At 34.4% G+C, this 20,390-nt stretch overlaps 3 protein-coding genes across 3 annotated transcripts; 2 read left to right on the plus strand and 1 right to left on the minus strand.

Annotated features, from left to right (window-relative positions):
• Positions 1–4,817: 4,817 nt before the first annotated feature.
• Positions 4,818–8,820, plus strand: LOC108225043 (SKP1-like protein 1B). The gene is made up of 2 exons (XM_017399846.2): positions 4,818–5,128; positions 8,479–8,820. Exons 1-2 carry the CDS (start codon positions 4,844–4,846, stop codon positions 8,650–8,652), a joined length of 459 nt encoding a protein of 152 aa, XP_017255335.1. The 5' UTR covers positions 4,818–4,843; the 3' UTR covers positions 8,653–8,820.
• Positions 8,821–9,544: 724 nt separating this feature from the next.
• On the plus strand, positions 9,545–12,387 carry LOC108193041 (glycerate dehydrogenase HPR, peroxisomal). The gene is made up of 13 exons (XM_017359606.2): positions 9,545–9,851; positions 9,926–10,009; positions 10,094–10,234; positions 10,403–10,524; positions 10,611–10,692; positions 10,886–10,958; positions 11,041–11,132; positions 11,228–11,302; positions 11,394–11,501; positions 11,607–11,684; positions 11,818–11,862; positions 11,964–12,078; positions 12,170–12,387. The coding sequence occupies exons 1-13, from the start codon at positions 9,729–9,731 to the stop codon at positions 12,190–12,192; spliced, it is 1,161 nt and encodes a 386-aa protein (XP_017215095.1). The 5' UTR covers positions 9,545–9,728; the 3' UTR covers positions 12,193–12,387.
• Positions 12,388–13,719: 1,332 nt separating this feature from the next.
• On the minus strand, positions 13,720–20,381 carry LOC108192791 (uncharacterized). The gene is made up of 6 exons (XM_017359278.2): positions 20,142–20,381; positions 19,252–19,384; positions 18,014–18,210; positions 17,665–17,905; positions 17,069–17,205; positions 13,720–14,144 (listed from the first exon to the last, which is right to left on the minus strand). The coding sequence occupies exons 2-6, from the start codon at positions 19,373–19,375 to the stop codon at positions 13,917–13,919; spliced, it is 927 nt and encodes a 308-aa protein (XP_017214767.1). The 5' UTR covers positions 19,376–19,384; positions 20,142–20,381; the 3' UTR covers positions 13,720–13,916.
• Positions 20,382–20,390: the final 9 nt, after the last annotated feature.

A 20,390-nucleotide genomic window follows, 5' to 3' on the forward strand; every position in this document is an offset into this window, starting at 1 on the left:
GGAACCCGATCGGCCTCTTATGGGGTGAGAGAAACCCATCATCCTCTTATGGGGCGAGGGAGCCCAGAATAGAGGGCTTAGCGCTAAAGAGAGCCCACAACGGACTTAGTATATAAAGTGGGTGACCCCTCAAATGAGGCCAACTTGTAGTAGAGATGATGAGGCCTAAGAGTTATGCTGGAGAATGAGCCCAAGGGTGATGACCCCTTGGCTAGCAGTCTTGTAGCCTAGGACCCTAGGTGAACGACCCCGGGATATAGTAATCCTCATCATAGCAACCCCCATATGATGAGGCCAAGGTCCCCTCGAGTGATAACCGCAAGAGTGATGACCCGTCGGGTGATGACCCCTCAAATGATGACCTCTGGGCGATGGGACCCCCGGTAGAGCGACCACGGTTAAGGTACATGGGTTGTCAAACCTCGGGCCACAACCGCCCAGCCCTGTCAGGGCCCGTATCTAGAGTCTTAGTCTAACTAGGCGTCTATTAGAAAAATCTAGAACTTCAGAGTTATTGATGAATTTTGACTCTTCAGAGATGAATACTAAGAGTCTTAGATAATCATCAATGACTCAGGATGATGATCACAGATCAGTTCTATCCTATCACAAACTCTAATACCTACTTCTAATATATCTCTAAAATATGAAATATCGATATAAATTGATCTACCCCTCAAAACTAAAACTATGTTTTTGACTTGATTCTTTACTCCTGTGAAGATACGTAGGCATCTCGTAAGGACACATTCGAGTTTCAATTCACGAGAGCAGTCATAAAGGATGAAACTCACCTCTCGTTTTTTAATCCATAACATTTGGTGTCTTATGTGGGAAGAAGACGACAATCGTATGAGACCACAAAGAGCACTACGCTTAGAAGTTCATGTTCCATCAACCGGAGAAGATATTGGAACTCAGGATCCACCTATCAGCCAGGTCATCACTGCAACCACTACATGGACGATTCTTGCAATCACTACCGCTGGAACCTTGAATCCCATCACCACTACACCATCAGTCACGCTGAACCTCACCTATAAAGTGGAAACACTATCGAACCTCACGCCTGGATCCTGATGATTTTTGGCAGTTTCGACCGTCATTATAACTCAACCCCTCTTTGATAAAGGACGAAATACTGGACTACATGCCGCTAAAAGAAGTGGACTCAACAAAGACAATCCTTGTGGGACAGTTCACTATGATGCATGGGTTACGGACAAAGACTCATCTGATGATACAGACAGGGATAACGATATCCCCCGACAAAGGAGAAGAGATGACCACTAAGGCCATGGCACCTAAAATAATACCAGACAGGGCAACCCCGAGCTCGAGGGACTACAACAATTGTGAGGGCAGCCAACGGTTACTCAAATCTACTTGGACATAATTCAAGCTTTCAAAGAGCAGATCGCTCAATTAAGAAGAGATGTGCTTAGACATAAAGAAAGGAAGGAAAGTCGGAACCCAAGGGACGAGAACCATCGTTCGTGAATTTTGTGACACCTCGCGTGAGGCCCGAGAACTCTTCTCTGGTATGAATATAATTCATTTATTGCTTGTAAATGATCTAGAGATAACCCGATTCTACCATTCACGGAGGAGATCATGGGAGCTAGGATCTCAAGAAAATTCAATTTGCCAACTATCAAGGCCTGTGATGGAATGGGTGATCCCGTTAATCAGGTACGGACATTAATGATTGCATTGTTGTTGCAACTAGTCATAGAGACCATCAAGTGTCAAGCTTTTCCCTAAATCTTAAGCGGGACGACTCTACATTTTGCCTCTAAATTCTATATTCTCGTTCACGGACTTGAGTAGGGCTTTTGTAGGATAATTTATTGGAAAGACTCATGCCAAGAGCTCAACTTCTTTGATGAATCTACATCAAGACAGGAATGAGTCTCTTCGGGAGTACATGAACAGATTCACTAAAGAGGCACTCAAGGTCCCGGATTCGGACCAAAATGTAGCGATGATCGCCCTTCAGCAAGGAACCATGGATGACAATTTTTGAAGGTCGCTAGCCAAAAGGGCTTCAAATAACATGAATGAGCTCCAAGAAAGGGTCTGGAAGTATATTAAGACAGAGGAAAGCTTTAGAAAATCCCACAACCCCTAAGGACCATCTATTAAGTCCAAGAAACATAGAAAAGATATAGAGTACAATGTTGATGGTAAGTACTCGAAGATTGGAAATGATGAAAATCACCATCTAAGAAGAAAACAGAACTGAGGTTCACAGAGTATGCTAGGCTGAATGCTCCTAAAACTCAGATCTCAATGAAAATTGAAAAAGTGAGTCACCGTGAGATTAAGTTAAAACGAGACTTTAGAAAATGTTTTAAAATTAAAAGCGAAACTTTATACAACGTTTTGGTGTCAGGACGGAATATCATGTAGCGACTTGTTCAAATTTTAAAAATAAATTAACATATTTTAAATACTTGATGATGTAGCGTTGTAAGATTAAACCTAGTATTATATAACGTTTTGGTCAAATTTTAAAAATATTAAAATGTTTTCAACGCTCGATGATATAGCATTTTGTGCTATTTTTGTGTGAAACGTATAAAATGTTATGCAAAATAGCGTTTTCAGTAACTACCCAAAACACTACATAATATAACCTCAATAAATGATATTCGAGTCCATATTTTCGATTGTGCTATTTTGAAGCCTTAATGTTTAATACGCTCACCGCCCCCTTCAATTATTTATAGTGATAAACAGTGGCTCGGCATTTATTTTAATGATATCATAAAATATAATTTTATAAATGGTTTCTCTATAGTGTGCTCATGAGCACATGCTAAGTATCAAATTTTAAGTATTTAACTCATTTTGATTAGCTACTAGTTATTAATAATGATGGAACTCAGGCATATACAAAAGTTCCACCAATCAAAACACAAACTAAATACATCAAATTTAGCAAGCACATGTCCATGGCACATACTAGTCAAACCCTTTTATAAATTATTTCAAACCTTTTTCTTCCAAATAAAAATTTAATAGTTAAAGTTTTATACATATAAGAAAATTTTTGAAAATAAATTATAAAATTATATTCTACTCCCTCCGTCCCATTTTAATTGACACTTATTCCTTTTTGGGACGTCCCAAAAAGAATGAACCTATTAAACTTACTATTTTTGAACATTACTTTTCACTATTACACCCACTACTTTCTTCCACTGTCTCTATTCTATAATAATATAAGAGCATCTTCAATAGCCTCTTTATAGTGGCTGTTAAATTGAAATTCGAAGAGCATTGTAATTTTGCTTGCTCCAATATACTCCTAGTCACTCTTAAATTCTCTAAATTTCTCTTTTCTCTCCTCAATTGTAAGAGCTACTAGTCACTCTTAACTAATATTTTATAATAAATTTGTAAGCACTCATTCTCTCTCCATCCACTTTCTTTTGTACTTTTATACACATGACTTGCTTTTAATAATACTAGCCTTTAACCCGTGCGAAGCACGGGCGGGTATATAGTTCGTAATTTATTATTTATAATTTAAATTTTAATGTCATTTTATTAGTATTTTAATATTAATAGATTGAATTTAATTAAATTATATTATTCGACTGACTATATTCTCTCCCGATTACTTGAAAATGGACAAAACCTACATGTAGATTTAAAAATTAAAAAAAATCAGAAAATTCAAATTTTTTTCAAACATAGACGATCTTGTAATACATTTGAAAGATTCAGTAATCTAATCAATCGAATTTCAACATAATTCTGTAATGTTGATTTTTTTGACAACAGAAACTTTTAATATTAGAATTAGAAAGGGTTATGTAATGTGTGGTGTTTATATTTATATAGAACACGTTAAAGTTAAAAAAAAGTTATATAAAGCTTCTTGTTAAAAAAAGATATTCAAAATTATTATTTATAATTTTATTTATAACATCATTATAATTTTTTTAATGAAATATTATATGATAAGATATTGTTAGGAGTGTTTTTAATATTTGAAACTGTTTAACAATGTAAGACTAATAGACTCCACATTTGTAGACTTGTAGTACCAAAAGGAGAGTACCAAACCAAAAAATATAACTAAAACCTAGGACTACAAATTATACCCATGTTGGCTTATTATAGTATAGTATAGATAAAAACAAATACGGAGTGAATATAAGAGGTGTTGTTGGAGTTGAACCTACATTAAATCACTAAGAGTCAATATTTTATATTATATTTAGGAGTGATTTAAGAGACTATTTGAGATCTCTAAACACTATTACACCCACTACTTTCCTCCATTATCTCAAATCTATTATTAAAATTTTGATGGGGCCCACCACTTTACCAACTTTTCAACTAATTTAATTTATTTTACTACATTTTTCTTAATCTCCGTGAAAGTCAAAGCAGTTCAATCTTTTGGGGACGGAGGGAGTATGTGTTTTAAGAAAACATCGGGAAAAAATGAAAGGACCCTGTTTCAAACCGGTATTTAAAGACGGGTCCTGTTCCACAGCAATCGCGTGTTAGATAAGGGTTATCTAACACACTGTACGGGGGCCGTTGGATTTACCGTTGGATTTATATTTCAAGTGCTCAGATTCAATTTTGGGTTTTGAATGTATCCGCGGTTATTTACCGCGGAAAGGAGTTTTCTTTATCCGCGGTTTTTTATAACGGATACATTAAAATCTCATATTGAATCTGGACCTTTGAAATATAGATCTAACGCCTCCGTACAGTGTGTTAGATAACCCATATCTAACACGCGGTTGTCGAGGAACAGCACCCTTTAAAGATAGAGGGACTGCATATATAATTGGAAAAAAAAAAAAGGAAAACAAGTATGTCTGCAGAAACAAAGATGATTGTTCTGAAAAGCTCAGATAACGAGACATTCGAGGTGGACGAGGCTGTCGCACTCGAATCTCAAACGATGAAACACATGATTGAGGATGATTGTGCAAACACAACAATCCCTCTTCCAAACGTGTCTAGTAAGATCTTGGCCAAGGTGATTGAGTATTGTAAGAAACACGTTGAGTCTAGGTCTGCTGCTGACGATGAATTGAAGAGTTTTGATGCTGAGTTTATTAAGGTTGACCAGGGCACGCTTTTTGATCTTATCTTGGTACTCATTCTCTCTTTACTTTTATTTCTATTAATCTCGTGGCCCTTCTCTTGATTTCTATGTGTATACTATGTTTTTTGAGATTATATATTTTATGTATGTATGTGTGAAATTGTGAATTGCCCTTGTTGATAACTTTTACTGTGTGTTTGTGTTTTTAAGGTTATGGGTCAATAATTTGCCAGCTAGATATATCAGCATATATGTTTCATTTCTTAGGTGACTGTTGGCTCTGTAACTTGAGATAGAGTATATGTAGATTAATTGTTTCGGAATAATAGGATTTTATCTGTTGCTTGGGTCCTGTATTTTATGCTATTTGTGTTTAGTGTATCAAGGGATAAGGTTTGTGTCCGAAGATTAGTGGATTAATTGATTGTGGGAGTATGGAATTATACGGCTGAGTTCTATGAAGATCATTTTTTTTATTAGAGACTTTGGAGGTTATATATCTTCTGCAAGAAGAAAAACGCTGCAAAATATATTGTCATGCAATTATGCAAAACATCTCCTGCGTGTAGAACATATATGGGGTTCGAGGTCTCCAATAAAATGGAGATCTTCATATAACTTTTCTCTGGAAATATATCTCTGATTTACCAAGTTGGGTTGTGTGTATTTCCTTTAAAGTTTGGGATTTAGAGGACTATTGTTTTATATTGTTTGGGGTTGCAACAACTAAATTTTGAAAGATAACCTGTACACTCTTACCTGACATGTATATATTTCGAGGTTTTATTTATGAAGTAAAGTTTTGGTCGTTAGAGCAACTCCAATGGCCATCCCTACTTTAACCCCCTAAAATATGATATACTAATAGTTGCCTTAATTTTAAGGAACAAAAAAAGCTACTTGACTCTAATGGCATTACCTATATTTTGAAAATAGTATTTAACTAATATTTTGAAATTAGAAATTTGACATGGAAATAAAAGTTTGTTCAATACATAGTTGATAGTACGAATCCACAATTTAACATGATATTACAAAACAAGTACAATAAACACAACTGAGCCTCTTTCTAAATGTCGTCTTTGAGAGAATTGTAATATTTGTGCGAGAGGTGCCTCCATGGTCTAGTATCAGTGACCAAGATGGACAGTTCTTACACGTCGATGTCTCGTTCTTCCCTTGCTTTCTCCCTTTCCTCCGCTGCCTTTAATCCTTTTTTTAGCTCAATCAATTGTTGGATTGTCTCATTTCTCGCTGCAGACAACTTACTCACTGTATCTTTTACTTGGCTTAGAACTGCAATGAATTCATCACCTTTTGCATCATTATCAGATCTTTTCAATTCTTTCTTCACTTTCTGGGACCGGAGTGCCAATAAATGGACTTTGAGCACTTGCAGAAGAAGTTAGGTTATCCAGTGCTTGATACTTCAGGGTTTTTTGGCAACATTAACTCTAAATTTTGGGCAGTTCTGCAATTCTGTCCAAAATGTATCAACTGGAAGGTCTTTTTTGTAGGCTTGAATACATCTTCATTGTTTGGCGTAGCTATCCAATGATGCAAAAACAAAGAAAGAAAAGCATCAAGTAAAACATCAAACGTACTTGCTATTCTGGGAATGAAGATCAGTTACAAATGCAAGGGGAAAAAAAGATAATTACAAGAGCATATTGCGAGGAAACATAAAGTTCACAACAAAATTAAAGATCTGAAGGAAATAATACCTTGTCTTGTTCAGAAAGTCCACTTTGATTTCTTCCCTAAATTTGATTATAATACCCATTGATTTGGACCACTGATAAGACAATGAATCAGCTGTTGGTTCACTTGAAATAAATGTTTTGTTCTCTGCGTAAAAAGCTGCAACTATGTCCCTATAATTTTGATGTGTTTGGTTGCTCCCTTGTGTTGGATCCATGCAAATGTTTTGCCAAGCAGAAACAAGTAACATATCCTCCTAGGTACAAAATTTGGTAGCTCGACCCTTTTTTTGTTGAGTAGGTTTTTTGTGTACTAAAAGGAGGTATTTGGATTTGGAGGATTTGAGATGAATTAATATCGTCCTTTCATTCAAATTCACATTCAACAAAGATGTAAAATATGACATAATTGACCTGCAATCATTTAACCATAAGACTGATTTCACTATTCAAAGCCAAACTCAAATATTTAACCACTTGAAATCTTAAATATTCATAAGACTAATTTCACTAGAAGCAAAGATAAAGCCTTTGTAGGATCATACAGAAATTTCACTATGAATTATCTGGTAGGAATGACGTGCATGACCCTGCTTATCCAATCGATCACAAATTAAAATGCATCTTCTCCATGATGACATGATCTACCATTGCACCATACCACCAATAGACAAACCTTTCTAAATTAAGTTTGTGAGCATTATGTAGACATGTCATAGGCATATCTAAAATTCACCCTACTGACCTAACCATACATAGTTAATACATAAGAACTAGAGTTAATAAAACAGTTAAAGAAAACAATCAGTTGCAGCAACTAAGGCATATCTTAACAGAAATAGGGGCACTACTTTGCTCCCTCAATTATGGGGTTCAAATTCCTCTCTCCTAAAACTTTTAGGGAAGGGAGGAATGGTTGGAGAGAGTCTTGTCGATTTTGTATGGATCCCTATATTTGTCCACCTGGCTCATTTATAGGTAAGGAAGAAGAGGCATTGAGGTTGCTTTTATGGTTGAGAAAAAATGGGGGTTATTAATATTCTAATGGTTTGTTATGAATTTCATGAACTGAAAATTTAATTTAATTTTGTGTAGAACAGAGAGCTCTCGTTGAGTCAGTGGCTACTGTAAGTGTCAGTTATTAAGAATGTGTCTGGTCTGTTTTGATCATGGATCACGATTTTGTCTGGTATTTTTTAAGACAACATCATGCATTTTCTACTCACATAAGTTCACATCTTAAGTTTATTTTGTTAGTTGCTTTCTAAAATTTGAAAGCTCTTTGCCACTGAGATTATGTTTAAAGTTCCATGCATGTATATTTCTATCATGTACTATTATCCATATATTATATCCAAAACATTCTTCTTTTTTTTAAACTAAAGAAGACTAGAGTTTGGTTTTCCATTGCAAATAGTCAATAACTTAGTTGTGTTTTGTTTGTTTCTTAAATTATCTTCTTATGAACAATACTTTCACCAGTGGTTTCATTTCCTTTGTGGAAACAATCACCCCATGAGCTGGGAGGCGAACAATTCTCTTGCATTATGTAACCAACAATTATGAAATGCATTGGCATTTGATACTCTTATTACTATTGACATATTTCATTATTTCATGTTTGAATTCCATCTTTTTTGTGATTCTGTGTTTATAACCCGATCTCGTTTTGCTAATAGTGCTGTTTCCAAATTTCAGGCTGCAAATTACCTTAATATCAAAAGCCTTTTGGATTTGACATGCCAAGCTGTTGCAGATATGATCAAGGGAAAGACTCCAGAGGAGATCAGGAAGACTTTCAACATCAAAAATGATTTTACTCAAGAGGAAGAAGAGGAGGTTCGCAGGGAGAATGCTTGGGCATTCGAGTGAACCTGCTTGCAGCCCAAGTTGTGTGAAATTTTAAATATGATTTAGGATTCTAGCTGCAATGTCTATCTTAAGTAGGTATATAAGAGATTTGTGGTTTTGAAACTTAACTGGCTGTTTTGAATTAACATCTTTGGAGAAATGATAGTCCTTTTGCTATGATTTGGTATAGATTTTGATCTCTATATATTCTTGAATGTGGTTGATGTTGTTTGATCTTCATTTTGTATGGTTCGATTCTGAAGAATGAGTTGTGGAATGATTATGTGTATACGTGTTGGTTTGTGAGTAGTTAAGTTGATGCTCGAGTGAAATTATGTAGCCTCATCGTAAATATGCCAAAACTCTAAATCTTTGTGGTTTGTATACCATTGAACTGGAATTTGCGTTGCTGAGCAGGCCGTAGGGGACATGATGCAATGCTATTATTATTACTAAGCAAATCCCTCCCACTACCCTGTTTTGTTGGAATGCTTGATCACAATCTGAATACTAGTAGTATCTTAAATGCAACTTGATGTTGGATGTTTCCCCATTAATTCTGCAATCCCAAAATCACAGGCAGAAGACAGATTCTTAATCTTGATTTCATTCCTAAATTCCGCAAGTTTTGGTGAAGTCTGGTTGGAACCCACCACTTTTTTATATTATATATTAGGAAAATGCTAGATATCCAAAAAAATATTTCTGAATTATTTTTCCCAAATCTAATTGGCAACGTATGATTGGTTCAACTCACACTAATAATAATGGGATCTCCTATATGCACATCAACTATCCAATTAAAAGTAGTCATCTCTGTATCATGTCATTTGAGAAAAAAAATTTGGGAACAGAATTTGGAGTACGTGACACTACTCTGTATATTATTATTATTACTCAAATTTCAATCCTTAATGCTTGGCTAATGTGGCTTTGTTATCCATGGGTGAATGGAAGGACCAAATCCATTGGATAGCTACAAACAAACATGCACCACAATAGTAAGATGAACACTATCAAGTTGGTGTGACCAACAATAATTTACAAGAGCCTCTTAATAAAGAAGCTCATACTACTCATCCAAATCCAAATCCAAAATGGCCAAGCCAGTTTCTATTGAGGTGTGGAATCCAAATGGCAAGTACAGAGTCATCAGCACCAAACCCATGCCAGGAACCCGCTGGATCAATCTCTTGACTCAACAAGATTGTCGCGTTGAAGTAATCATTTCTCTTCTCCTTCTGCCTTTCTTCTTTTTTCTTTGTTATTCAACCTCTTCCTTCTTCTTCTTCAGATATGCACGCTCACCAAAACTATACTGTCTGTCGAAGATATCATTGCTCTTATCGGAGATAAGTGTGATGGAGTCATTGGACAGGTTCTTTCTTACATTCGTGTTTTTGGTTTCTCCAAGACTTCACTTACTATATCTATCTCAAATTTTTTAATTTTTACGTTTCAGCTGACTGAAGATTGGGGAGAGACGCTTTTCTCTGCGTTGAGTAAAGCAGGGGGTACAGCTTTTAGTAACATGGCTGTGGGCTACAACAATGTTGATGTTAATGCTGCAAATAAGTATGGCGTTGCTGTTGGAAACACTCCTGTAAGTTTCTTTCTCAATTCTTATCTTAATCGTTTCATTCGTGCAAGTAGCATAAACATATTAAGGACTCGTTTATCTACTCACGCTACTCGATTCTTGTGTAAATTGACTACTACTATCAAGATGATTACCAATTATATTATAACATCACTCGGCCTATATGTTTAGGGTGTCCTCACCGAGACAACAGCAGAGCTAGCAGCATCACTTTCAGTATCTGCAGCCAGAAGAATTGTTGAGGCAGATGAGTTTATGAGGGCTGGTTTATATGATGGATGGCTTCCGCATCTGTATGACTACTATCTATGGCAGAAATTTTACTTTATTATCTCGTGTTGAATCCAATTGTGTGATTTGATAGGTAGTTTATTGTTAGGTTTGTCGGGAACTTGCTTAAGGGACAGACAGTAGGTGTGATTGGAGCTGGTCGCATTGGATCTGCTTATGCTAGAATGATGGTAATGCGTTTATGTAATCCTAGACCCAGCTTTTGACTTGTTAAAATCATGATTCTCTTATGATTGGTAATATGTGTGGAAGGCTGCTAAATTGTCTTCTGAAATACAATACTGTTACAGAAATATACCCCCAGTAGAGCATACAGATCAGCGTTATTGTTAACAAGATTAATATGTTGTTTTCATGTGGCAGATTGAAGGATTTAAAATGAACTTAATATACTATGATCTGTACCAAGCCACGCGTCTGGAAAAATTTGTCACAGGCATGTTTTGGTTCATAAAGTATTCAGAATTATCTAATGAAATATCATATTTACGCTGAATAATGGTGGTTTCTTGTTGCAGCTTACGGTCAATTCTTGAAAGCAAATGGTGAGCAACCAGTAACTTGGAAAAGAGCATCATCCATGGACGAGGTGCTCCAACAGGCTGATGTGGTGAGATTTCTTGTAGAACTCATGAAAGCAGATTACTAATGTGCAGTCTCTTTCAGTTTTAGTTAAACCTAATTTGTAATGTAAACCCCTCGTAGATAAGTCTGCATCCGATTTTGGATAAGACGACATATCACCTGATAAACAAAGAGAGGCTCTCAAAGATGAAGAAGGTAGACATTATTTTACGACTTGTCTTTAGAGTTTGTTGACGACTTTGATAGTGGCAAGTCTTGCTTTAGCTTGAGAAATCTGAATTTGTAGGAAGCGATTCTTGTGAACTGTAGCAGGGGACCTGTAGTGGATGAGACAGCTCTCGTGGAACACCTGAAACAAAATCCTATGTTTCGCGTAGGCCTAGATGTGTTCGAGGTATACAGAGATATAATCATTTTTTCCCAATTTTTCAGTTCACATTCATTTTGTAAATTATTTGTAATTTACTGCACAAATCATTTATGATACATATTCCATCAGGAAGAGCCGTACATGAAACCTGGTCTCGCTGATATGAAGAATGCAATTGTTGTTCCCCACATTGCTTCCGCTTCCAAGGTAATATTTAGTACTGACTTATATTTTGCAGGGGTAAATCAGATGATTTTTTATTTTCTAAACTTTAGTCCGTGGTTTTTAACTGAACAATTTTTTTTTTAAGTATACCTAATTCAAAATGTTGTTTATGCAGTGGACTCGAGAAGGAATGGCAACACTAGCTGCTTTAAATGTTTTGGTATAACTGTCTACAATCCTCGAAAACAATACAGAATTTTATCTTTGTTTCGGCTTGTACACGAGGAACTCTACTAAAATTCTTAATGTTTGTGTGTTCAGGGCAAGATTAAAGGATACCCTGTTTGGTCTGATCCCAACCGGGTCGAACCATTCTTAAACGAAAACGCTCCACCACCTGCTGCATCTCCAAGCATTGTGAATGCTAAAAGCCTAAGTACTACGACCAATTCTTTCAATTGTTGTTGTTTGTCTGATTGTTTTAAAATTGGTTTCTCTGTTTGACTAGTAATATTTTTGTACTGCAGGTTTGCCTGTTTCAAAGATGTAAGCACGAATGGTTTGTCCGAGCAAGGCAGGGCACTCTGCTTAGATACTATCTTATGAAATTTAAGCAAGTTTCGGTTTGAATTAGTTCCTATAAACTGTAGTAATAATGCTTATGAAGGAGTTTTATACTACTTGTATATGCTGCTACTGCTCGACTGCATAGAATTTCCATATATTAATGATCCATATTAGCGTTGCTGGTCTTGTAAAGAGAATAAAGGAGTATTTTTATGAAAATATATGTCCGCCGAGAGGAGTTTGGTTCGAGAGGGTACCGGATTGGAATTAGAATCGGCCATCGGGCATGTTAATAACAACTCATTAAGAGGTGGAAGGGATATGATTGATATAACATATTATATGAGTAATTATTTTTTTGACGAACAATAAGATTTTGTTGAACATAAAACATAAAAACACAGTCGGGATGAACCCTCAAACTGACAACTACAACCTGATTGTGAAACAAAAACCGAGCTAAACAAATAAAAACTTGAATTTAAGATATGGGTTTTAAATAGAAAAAAAATCATCTAAACAATAGATATGAGTTTAGAATAACTAAAAATCGAATCTAATATGAGAAATAAATCATTTGCTTCTCGCGATCCCAGATAGATGATATGCAGACTTCGTAACAGTGTTTGTATCATGCAGAAGAATGAAAATAGATCGGATTTAGTTAAATTCAAATCCAAATTTAAATATTTTCGGGTTTTAAAACTGAATGTGAATCCAAATACCTCTAATTTCACAATAGGTCGGGTTTTTCGGATATGCATACTTCGTAACAGTGTGTATATCATGTACAAGAACGACAACGGGTCGGATATGAAACAGATATAGTTAAATTCAAATCAAAATTCAAATATTCTCGGATTTTAAAACTAAATGCAAATCCAAATTCATCGGATTTCGGATCGGACGGGGTTTTCTCGTGTATATAAACATTTTAAATAATATAATAATGTCCATTATATGTAATATATGCAAATAATACTATATTTATTATTTGACCAAATAACATTATATATATATATAACACATAACATTATAAATGAATAAGTTTTGTGAGTAATATATATCAAATATTGTTCAAATATTAAATTATTATGATTTTATGATCTAGAACCAAATGATTTTATCAATAAATAAGATAATGGAATAATTTGAATATTGAGTAATGATGAAATAATGGAATAAACAAGCGTATTATTTGTCGTGCATCTAAAATATTATTATATACCGTTTATTGCAATACCTTAGTCTGCTACATCATGCAGTTGACCGATTAACGATTTTTGAATAAGTTTTAACGAATCAAATATTACACCTAAATTTTGACAAATTTAATTATTACTTGACTTTCTTCTCGTAAGGAGTTTAACAAATATCGGTTAATCAATCAGTGAAATTTTAATTTATTCTTAACCAAAGCCATCATTGTCTTCGTGATTGTGCTCTAATGAGAGTCCCATCAGGCATCACATACTCAACTGTGAACCAATTTTACGCTATCTCATATCGATTCAATCTTAAACATCATAAAATTACACATCGAGTCGGAAAATACATTTAAGTATTATCAAAATACTTCAGCTTCATGATAAAATTTCTGAATTGCAGTAAACTGAACAATTGCTTAACATACAAGCATTTAAGTAGAATTCAGCTTAAAGCACACTTAACAGAGGCATTTAGTGGATCATAATTGCAGAACACCTCTCAATCAGGTAAAGCAGTTCCTCTCTCAAGATTGTTCTTGATCTCTAGTGTGTATCTGCCAAAGGCTCGCTCGATCTTCTTATTAAAGTGCTCATTCCGGTCATTGATCGAGTCAATGTCCTTCTCTTCGTGGAACTTCCTCCTCCTGCTAAATGTATTTCTTTTCTCATCCCTGTCCTTGAGCTCCTTCACCATCTTGTCAATCTTATCCTCTGAGATCTTTGGTGCCTGCCAATAGATGTGATTAAAGTTTTGACCGCCTTTAAAAATGTAAAAAAAGAAAAAAAAGAAAAAAGGGTTAAATGGCTATTACTGACACCCAGCTTTTAATTATCAAACTGACACCTAACTTGCAATTTCATCATCAAAATAAAAATCCTAATCACTAAACCTACATTTACATATTGAACAGTGGTTACACATTCAGAAATTTTAATGTAGATAAATGTCATTGACTAATATCATGCAGCTTCATCTTGCACCTCAGCTGCCATGTAAGAAATGACGTGTATTTCAAAAAGGGTCAAGGGGAAATTTATTGACTAAACTCATGCCCAGCTTGCAGATTCATCATCCAATCGAAGTTTGCAGTCAACTCATTGAACCACTACTTTGACCCACTTCATTCAAAAATGAACCCAAAATAATGAACACTCAACACAATTCTAAAGACCAAAAATTAATATACATATATACATGGGTCATGTTCCACTTAGAACCCTTAGCATAATATATCCTATATGCATATACATATACACACACATATATACATATATAGGCATGCTTATTGAGTCGACGACTAGTCGTCGACTAGTCGGAAAGTCGGTAAAATGAATTAGTCGTTGAACGACTGAGAAGAAAAGTCGGACATGGGTCAAACCCGACCCGACCCGGTACCGACCCGGTCCAATCAGATTTAACCCGACCCAGTTTTAACCTATACTTACGTGTTGTTTGCTGCGCCGCGACTCCGGTAAGCTTCCTCTCTCTCTCCTTCTCCATTCCTCTCTCTCTTCTCTCTCTCTTCTCGTCTTCTCCTCTCCCTCTTCTGTCCGTTTCTTCTTTTTTTCATTTTTAGTCTCCCAGATGTATATACACACAGTCGCGTGTGTGTATATATTGTGGGCAGTACAACGGTAGTACATGTACCTTTTTTATTCCATTTTTGATTTTATTTAATCTTTTACTTTTCAAAATTAATTCTAAATTATGCTTTTACTTAAAAACTTTTATTTAAAACATTTTAATATTTATATTTTATTTCTTTTTTTCTGAAAAAGATATTTATTTTTCATCCAGTTTTATTAATTAGTATTAGTATTATATTAAAAAACGTTTTAATAATTATTTTTTATTTAATATTAATTAATTTTTATTCATATTTTTTTCATCTTTTATTTTTAAAAATTAAATTCTAGTTTTATTTTACTTATACAATTTTATTTATTTCATAAGTCCAGTTTTATTAAAAACGTTTAATGATTATTTTTTAATTATTTTTTCTTCATATTTAATGGAAAAAAATTATCATTTTTTTAATTCTGATCTATTATGCATGATCAGGAAGGTTGCCCCTTTGATTTCCAATTGCTGCTTAACTCAGATTGCGGCCATCCTCAGAGAATACTCGAGAGGGATATGAAGATTTAATGACTTCATGCTTGATTAGTTTATTTCACTCATCTATTATGTTTTTATTTGCTTAGGGATACTTGACTTTTGGTATTTGAACTTATTATCTCTTTCCTATTTGAAATATTGAATGATGTGTTTATATATATATATATATATATATATATATATATATATATATATATATATATATATATATATATATATATTAATTTATGTATATCACGACTTGTCGACTTATTTCGATTAGTCGGGCGACTTGTCGACTAGTCGATTCCAAGGCATCCGGGCGCCGAGCCTCGACTTGTCGACTTAATAAGCATGTATATAGGGTCCTACTCTAATACAAACTACTAAAAAATACAAACTTAATACAAACCAATGCGATTAAGTAAAATAGTAAGGGTCTTCTGTATAAATATTTAATATATAAATATTCATAAGAAAAAGGAAAATTTTAAAAATAAAATTATGAAACTACATTTTATATGCACCTTCAAAGGGGTGTCAAGCAATGCAACAAACCGTAAAAAATGAGAAGGACAGCGAGAGTACTATATTACAAGTTATTTTATAAAAAACCCAGCCTGCATTTAATTATTATTATTGTTGTTGTTGTTGTTATTTTGAATCAAGAGATTAAATTATTCTGCCTTAAAAATACTTCATTTATATTAAAACATCTAACATCTAATCTTGAAAAACCCATTATTTTATGATGATACTCCGGTACAATTTTATATGTCCATACTAATTTATTGATAAAAATTTAAGTATTAAATAATAATTTTCGGCCAAATCCAAAAGAAAAGTCCAAGGCCAATTTAAAATCAAATACGTAATAGAAAAGAAGAATACAACCCAGCTTGGTCTCTTAGTTGAGAAACTTATATATATACAGTGTATATATAACGATATGTATATGTAAGTAAAAAAATAAAAAATGCTCCCTCTGCCACTCATCGCTCCCAAGTTGTTTACATTTGGGGTACAGAGGGTTTGGCATGCTCCTATAAATCATAGTTTCATAAATTATTTTAATTTTTTTCCTCCCGAGTAGAAATCTTGTGTTCAAATTATTATTCAAAAATAGAAAATTTAAAAAATAAGCTATGAAACTACTTTATATTCACCTTAAATGCGTGCCTGACAGTGAAAAATACCGTAAAGAAATGAGTGGGCAGCGAAATAATCCTTAAGAACTTAACAAATTTTAATCAACTTTCAGTTAGATAGAAGCAAATTTAGTGACCCTGATACAAGTAGAAAGTTGGGTGTTAGATTCACAGAGTCAGGAATTTCATTTAAACATAAGCAGGTGCAGTCAGTTCTACATCCATTTGTAAACACTTTAAATGGCGAAACCTAACTATAAGTTTAATATTGGTTCATTATGTTGACAACAAACTCTTTCAGTCTCATAGTGAGACTGCAAGTTGGGGGTGAATTTAGTGACTAAATAGCCATTTCATTTGTCATAAAAACCTATACAAGACTAACATAGAAGCAGAGTTGCTTACCTTTCCGTATTGTAGACTCGAAGCATCTCGATAGAATTCAGGATCAGCTTCTTTCATTTTATTGTACTCTACGAGATCAACATCTATATTCTTTGTCCTCTTCTTGTACGCATTAAACAATGTTTTCTGGTTAAAAACTGGCCAAGCAAGACATTAAACATCAGGTCCAGCAATAATAGCATCTACAAGGTGATAAAAACGTTAACAAGACTTGCTAGTTGCTAGCAAGCCTTTCCTAATGCAATTAAGATGCTTAACAAGTTGTGGAAAAGATTATTATGATACCAATCTTTATAATTAATAGTGGCCAGCAAGATAGAAGATAGTCAGATTGTACTTCGGGAAAACTACAGGCAGCAACTTGCAACTTGAATTTATAACATGATTTATAGTGTTTGATTGTTTTATATCGTACCTTGATGCATATTGAAAAAATGATTAAAATATATTATATGCAGAAATAGTGACCACGACCTCTTTGCCAAAGGTCATACTAAGTGTTTAGTCATTGGGAAACTAACATAACCCAAAAAGCTCTTAAACAAGTTCAACTTTTCCATGAGGTAACACTGTTTAGAAGAGGGATAAAGGCATACCATCCCAACCAGAAGGAGCATGCTCCTTTTCCCATTTCTTATACTTCATCTCTGCCATCTGTTCAGTATCCAGCATATAAGCTTTACTCATATCTAAACCATTGGCATCAAGAAGTTTGCCAATTTTTTTCTTCCTCTCTTCATTCCATTTTTGTTTCGAAATGCCTCTAGATTCTTGGGGAGCTTCCATTCTTTTCTTCTCAGCCATCATGTCAGTTTGATTGGCTTTTCTTGCTTGATTCTACATATAGGTAACTCATACAAGATCAGAAAATATATGGAAAGAAAAATGACGAGAAATTTAGCAACCTCTAAATGATAAATTAGAAAAAGAACAAATCCACATTACCATTTTCAGTTTTAGTTCGAAATACTTTCTCTTTGTGCCTTTAAGCTGGGTAAAGTCTACATCCACATTGTGTTCAACATCTTGACTATCACTAGCATCTGTCTTTTCTTCACTAGCCTGCCTTTCATCCAATAGATCCTCACCCTGATTTGGATTGGCAGCAGAAGCCGACTGATTTCCATCTTTAGGTTGCATTGCTATAGAAAATAATAGAAAGGTAAGCCATGTATATTGGGGTGAAAACTGAGTCATAAAAAAGGGTCTATAAATTGTTATATTATACATCCAAGCACAAAACTAAAGCCTTGTCTATTGCCATCAAATTAAAGAAAATAAAATAAAATAAAATAATGAATAATCATGCTACAACAAAACTAGATAATCTGGTGCTATATTAGAAACAGATCTCAGTGACTAACGATACCAAAATAGACAACACAATTATTGTGCTCATACATCAGCTTCCAAAATTTCAAAATGACAAAAAATAATCACTAAAACATATCTGGGAGGAAAATTATGAAAACAACTGGAAGTAAACATAAAGGAAAGATAAATAGATCCAGACATGCAAAACCAGAGATAAAAAGACAAGGACATGACGAGATAAACCTTAAAATTGTGACAGAAGCAACAAATTATCAAATTAAAAAATTAATTAGGTAATAACAATGGAGTGCTATCAGTCACAACGAGATAGTAATTGCAATCAATGTTGTACTTACCAATATCAAGCAACGGATGGTCACCTAAGAGATGCACACATAAGTAAGAAATAATATCAATGTTGCACTTAGCAATATCAAGCAACGGTGATGGTCACCTAAGAGATGCATACATAAGTAAGAAATAATATTAATTGCCCAAAAAAGTGGACAGATCTTGATTTTATCCATGACCACACAGAAGAAGCTTCTAAAAACTGGATTCCTTTCACTGCAAGATTCGATTAAAATTGCCATATGCTCTATAAACACTAGTGAGGTATACCACTAGTAAGGTATGCCTTCAATTTGTTTAATCAAAACATTGGCTCAACATATGAATCCTAAAGAACTAATTAGTTATTTCTTGAGCAAACATTCTTCCCCAACAACTAACACGACAGAGTAAGACGTTGAAAGGCAAAAGAAGACATTGCTGCAGTAAAAGGATTTGACTTGAAAATGGTACCATACTGAGAAATACATAACAAACTTAATTCAACAAGATCACTAAAAGAAGAGCAGCAAACTCACCAAGATCAGCTTTACTAGTATGTTTCTTGGCTTCAGCAATAACTGTGAAACAGTATTCACTACATATGTGGTATGGGTTGTCTGCATTTCTGCAATCTGGGTGCACTCTTCCTTCTTCAACCATATTTGAGATCTATGAAAGCAAATACATTACAAGCAAGTACAACGTAAATGTAAACATTCCAACTTGAACTGTAATATTACATATTTCCGTATATCAATTAATCTCGAACCCTACGTTTAGTTAGGGGATATAATTGGGTAAGAATGGATCAGTGAATTATACTTATGATCTTCATTATCTCCGCATCACATTTTATACCAGTTAAGCTAGACATTCAACCCATCTAATACAGGGATAAATGCTCATCCTCTTCCGTCCTCGTTTCTCTAACAAAACTCATCAATAAAAAAATTCCACCTTTTGAAAAAAAAATCCACTCCTTACATCCTTCTCCCCCGCCTTGACTATTTTTATTTCATTGCTATATCATCCATTATAACCGAACAAAGAAACCTCTGAGACCGAGATAACCAAGAATAACATTAACAATAACTCAATTAAAAATATATTGCCAACCCATGTTGTCAAAACCATGTAGATATATAACCAGTCTAATATGAGATTCCTAAACAAAACCCAACAATTCAAGAATTACAAATTCACAAAATCCAAAAATTGAATTCAATTAACTATGTTTAACGTGATAACAATCAAATTAGAATAAAGGGTCTCCTTTTTAATCTATTTGAGCTAAAAAAACTAATTAATTAAATCAGAGAGAGAGAGGGATTATTAACGTAAACCCTAGATCAAGTCCAAATTAGTTTTAAAAAAAGTAAATAGGATAAGATAGGTTGAGATTAGATGGGATGAAAAGAAAACATACCGGCAGAGAATGAATTTGGAGAAGAAAAACGACGCTAATAGTAGATGTGGTGGGGGGGATCGATAGGACGACCAGCTGCACTGTCCTTTACTCTTCGTTCAAATTATAAGAGGCGAGGTTACTTTGCACTCTCCCTTGTACCCGTGATTTAACACAATAATATATATAGACCGTATTACTCAAAAAGACCCCCCTTCAAAAGAAGCACCACAGAGCAGCAGCGAACAAAATCGAACCGAAACCCCGAAC

The sequence above is a fragment of the Daucus carota genome, chromosome 6 (assembly GCF_001625215.2).
Source record: "Daucus carota subsp. sativus chromosome 6, DH1 v3.0, whole genome shotgun sequence".
In the NCBI taxonomy this organism is placed as follows: domain Eukaryota; kingdom Viridiplantae; phylum Streptophyta; class Magnoliopsida; order Apiales; family Apiaceae; genus Daucus; species Daucus carota.

Coding starts and splice junctions, on each gene's coding strand:
- LOC108225043 (XM_017399846.2), top strand. CDS start 4,844: ATGTCTGCAGAAACAAAGATGATTGTTCTGAAAAGCTCAGATAACGAG. Junction 5,129..8,478: donor CGCTTTTTGATCTTATCTTG/GTACTCATTCTC, acceptor TCCAAATTTCAG/GCTGCAAATTACCTTAATAT.
- LOC108193041 (XM_017359606.2), top strand. CDS start 9,729: ATGGCCAAGCCAGTTTCTATTGAGGTGTGGAATCCAAATGGCAAGTAC. Junction 10,693..10,885: donor CTGCTTATGCTAGAATGATG/GTAATGCGTTTA, acceptor TTCATGTGGCAG/ATTGAAGGATTTAAAATGAA. Junction 11,685..11,817: donor ACATTGCTTCCGCTTCCAAG/GTAATATTTAGT, acceptor TTGTTTATGCAG/TGGACTCGAGAAGGAATGGC.
- LOC108192791 (XM_017359278.2), bottom strand. CDS start 19,375: ATGGTTGAAGAAGGAAGAGTGCACCCAGATTGCAGAAATGCAGACAAC. Junction 17,906..18,013: donor TCGAACTAAAACTGAAAATG/GTAATGTGGATT, acceptor ACCTATATGTAG/AATCAAGCAAGAAAAGCCAA. Junction 14,145..17,068: donor CGAGTCTACAATACGGAAAG/GTAAGCAACTCT, acceptor ATCTATTGGCAG/GCACCAAAGATCTCAGAGGA.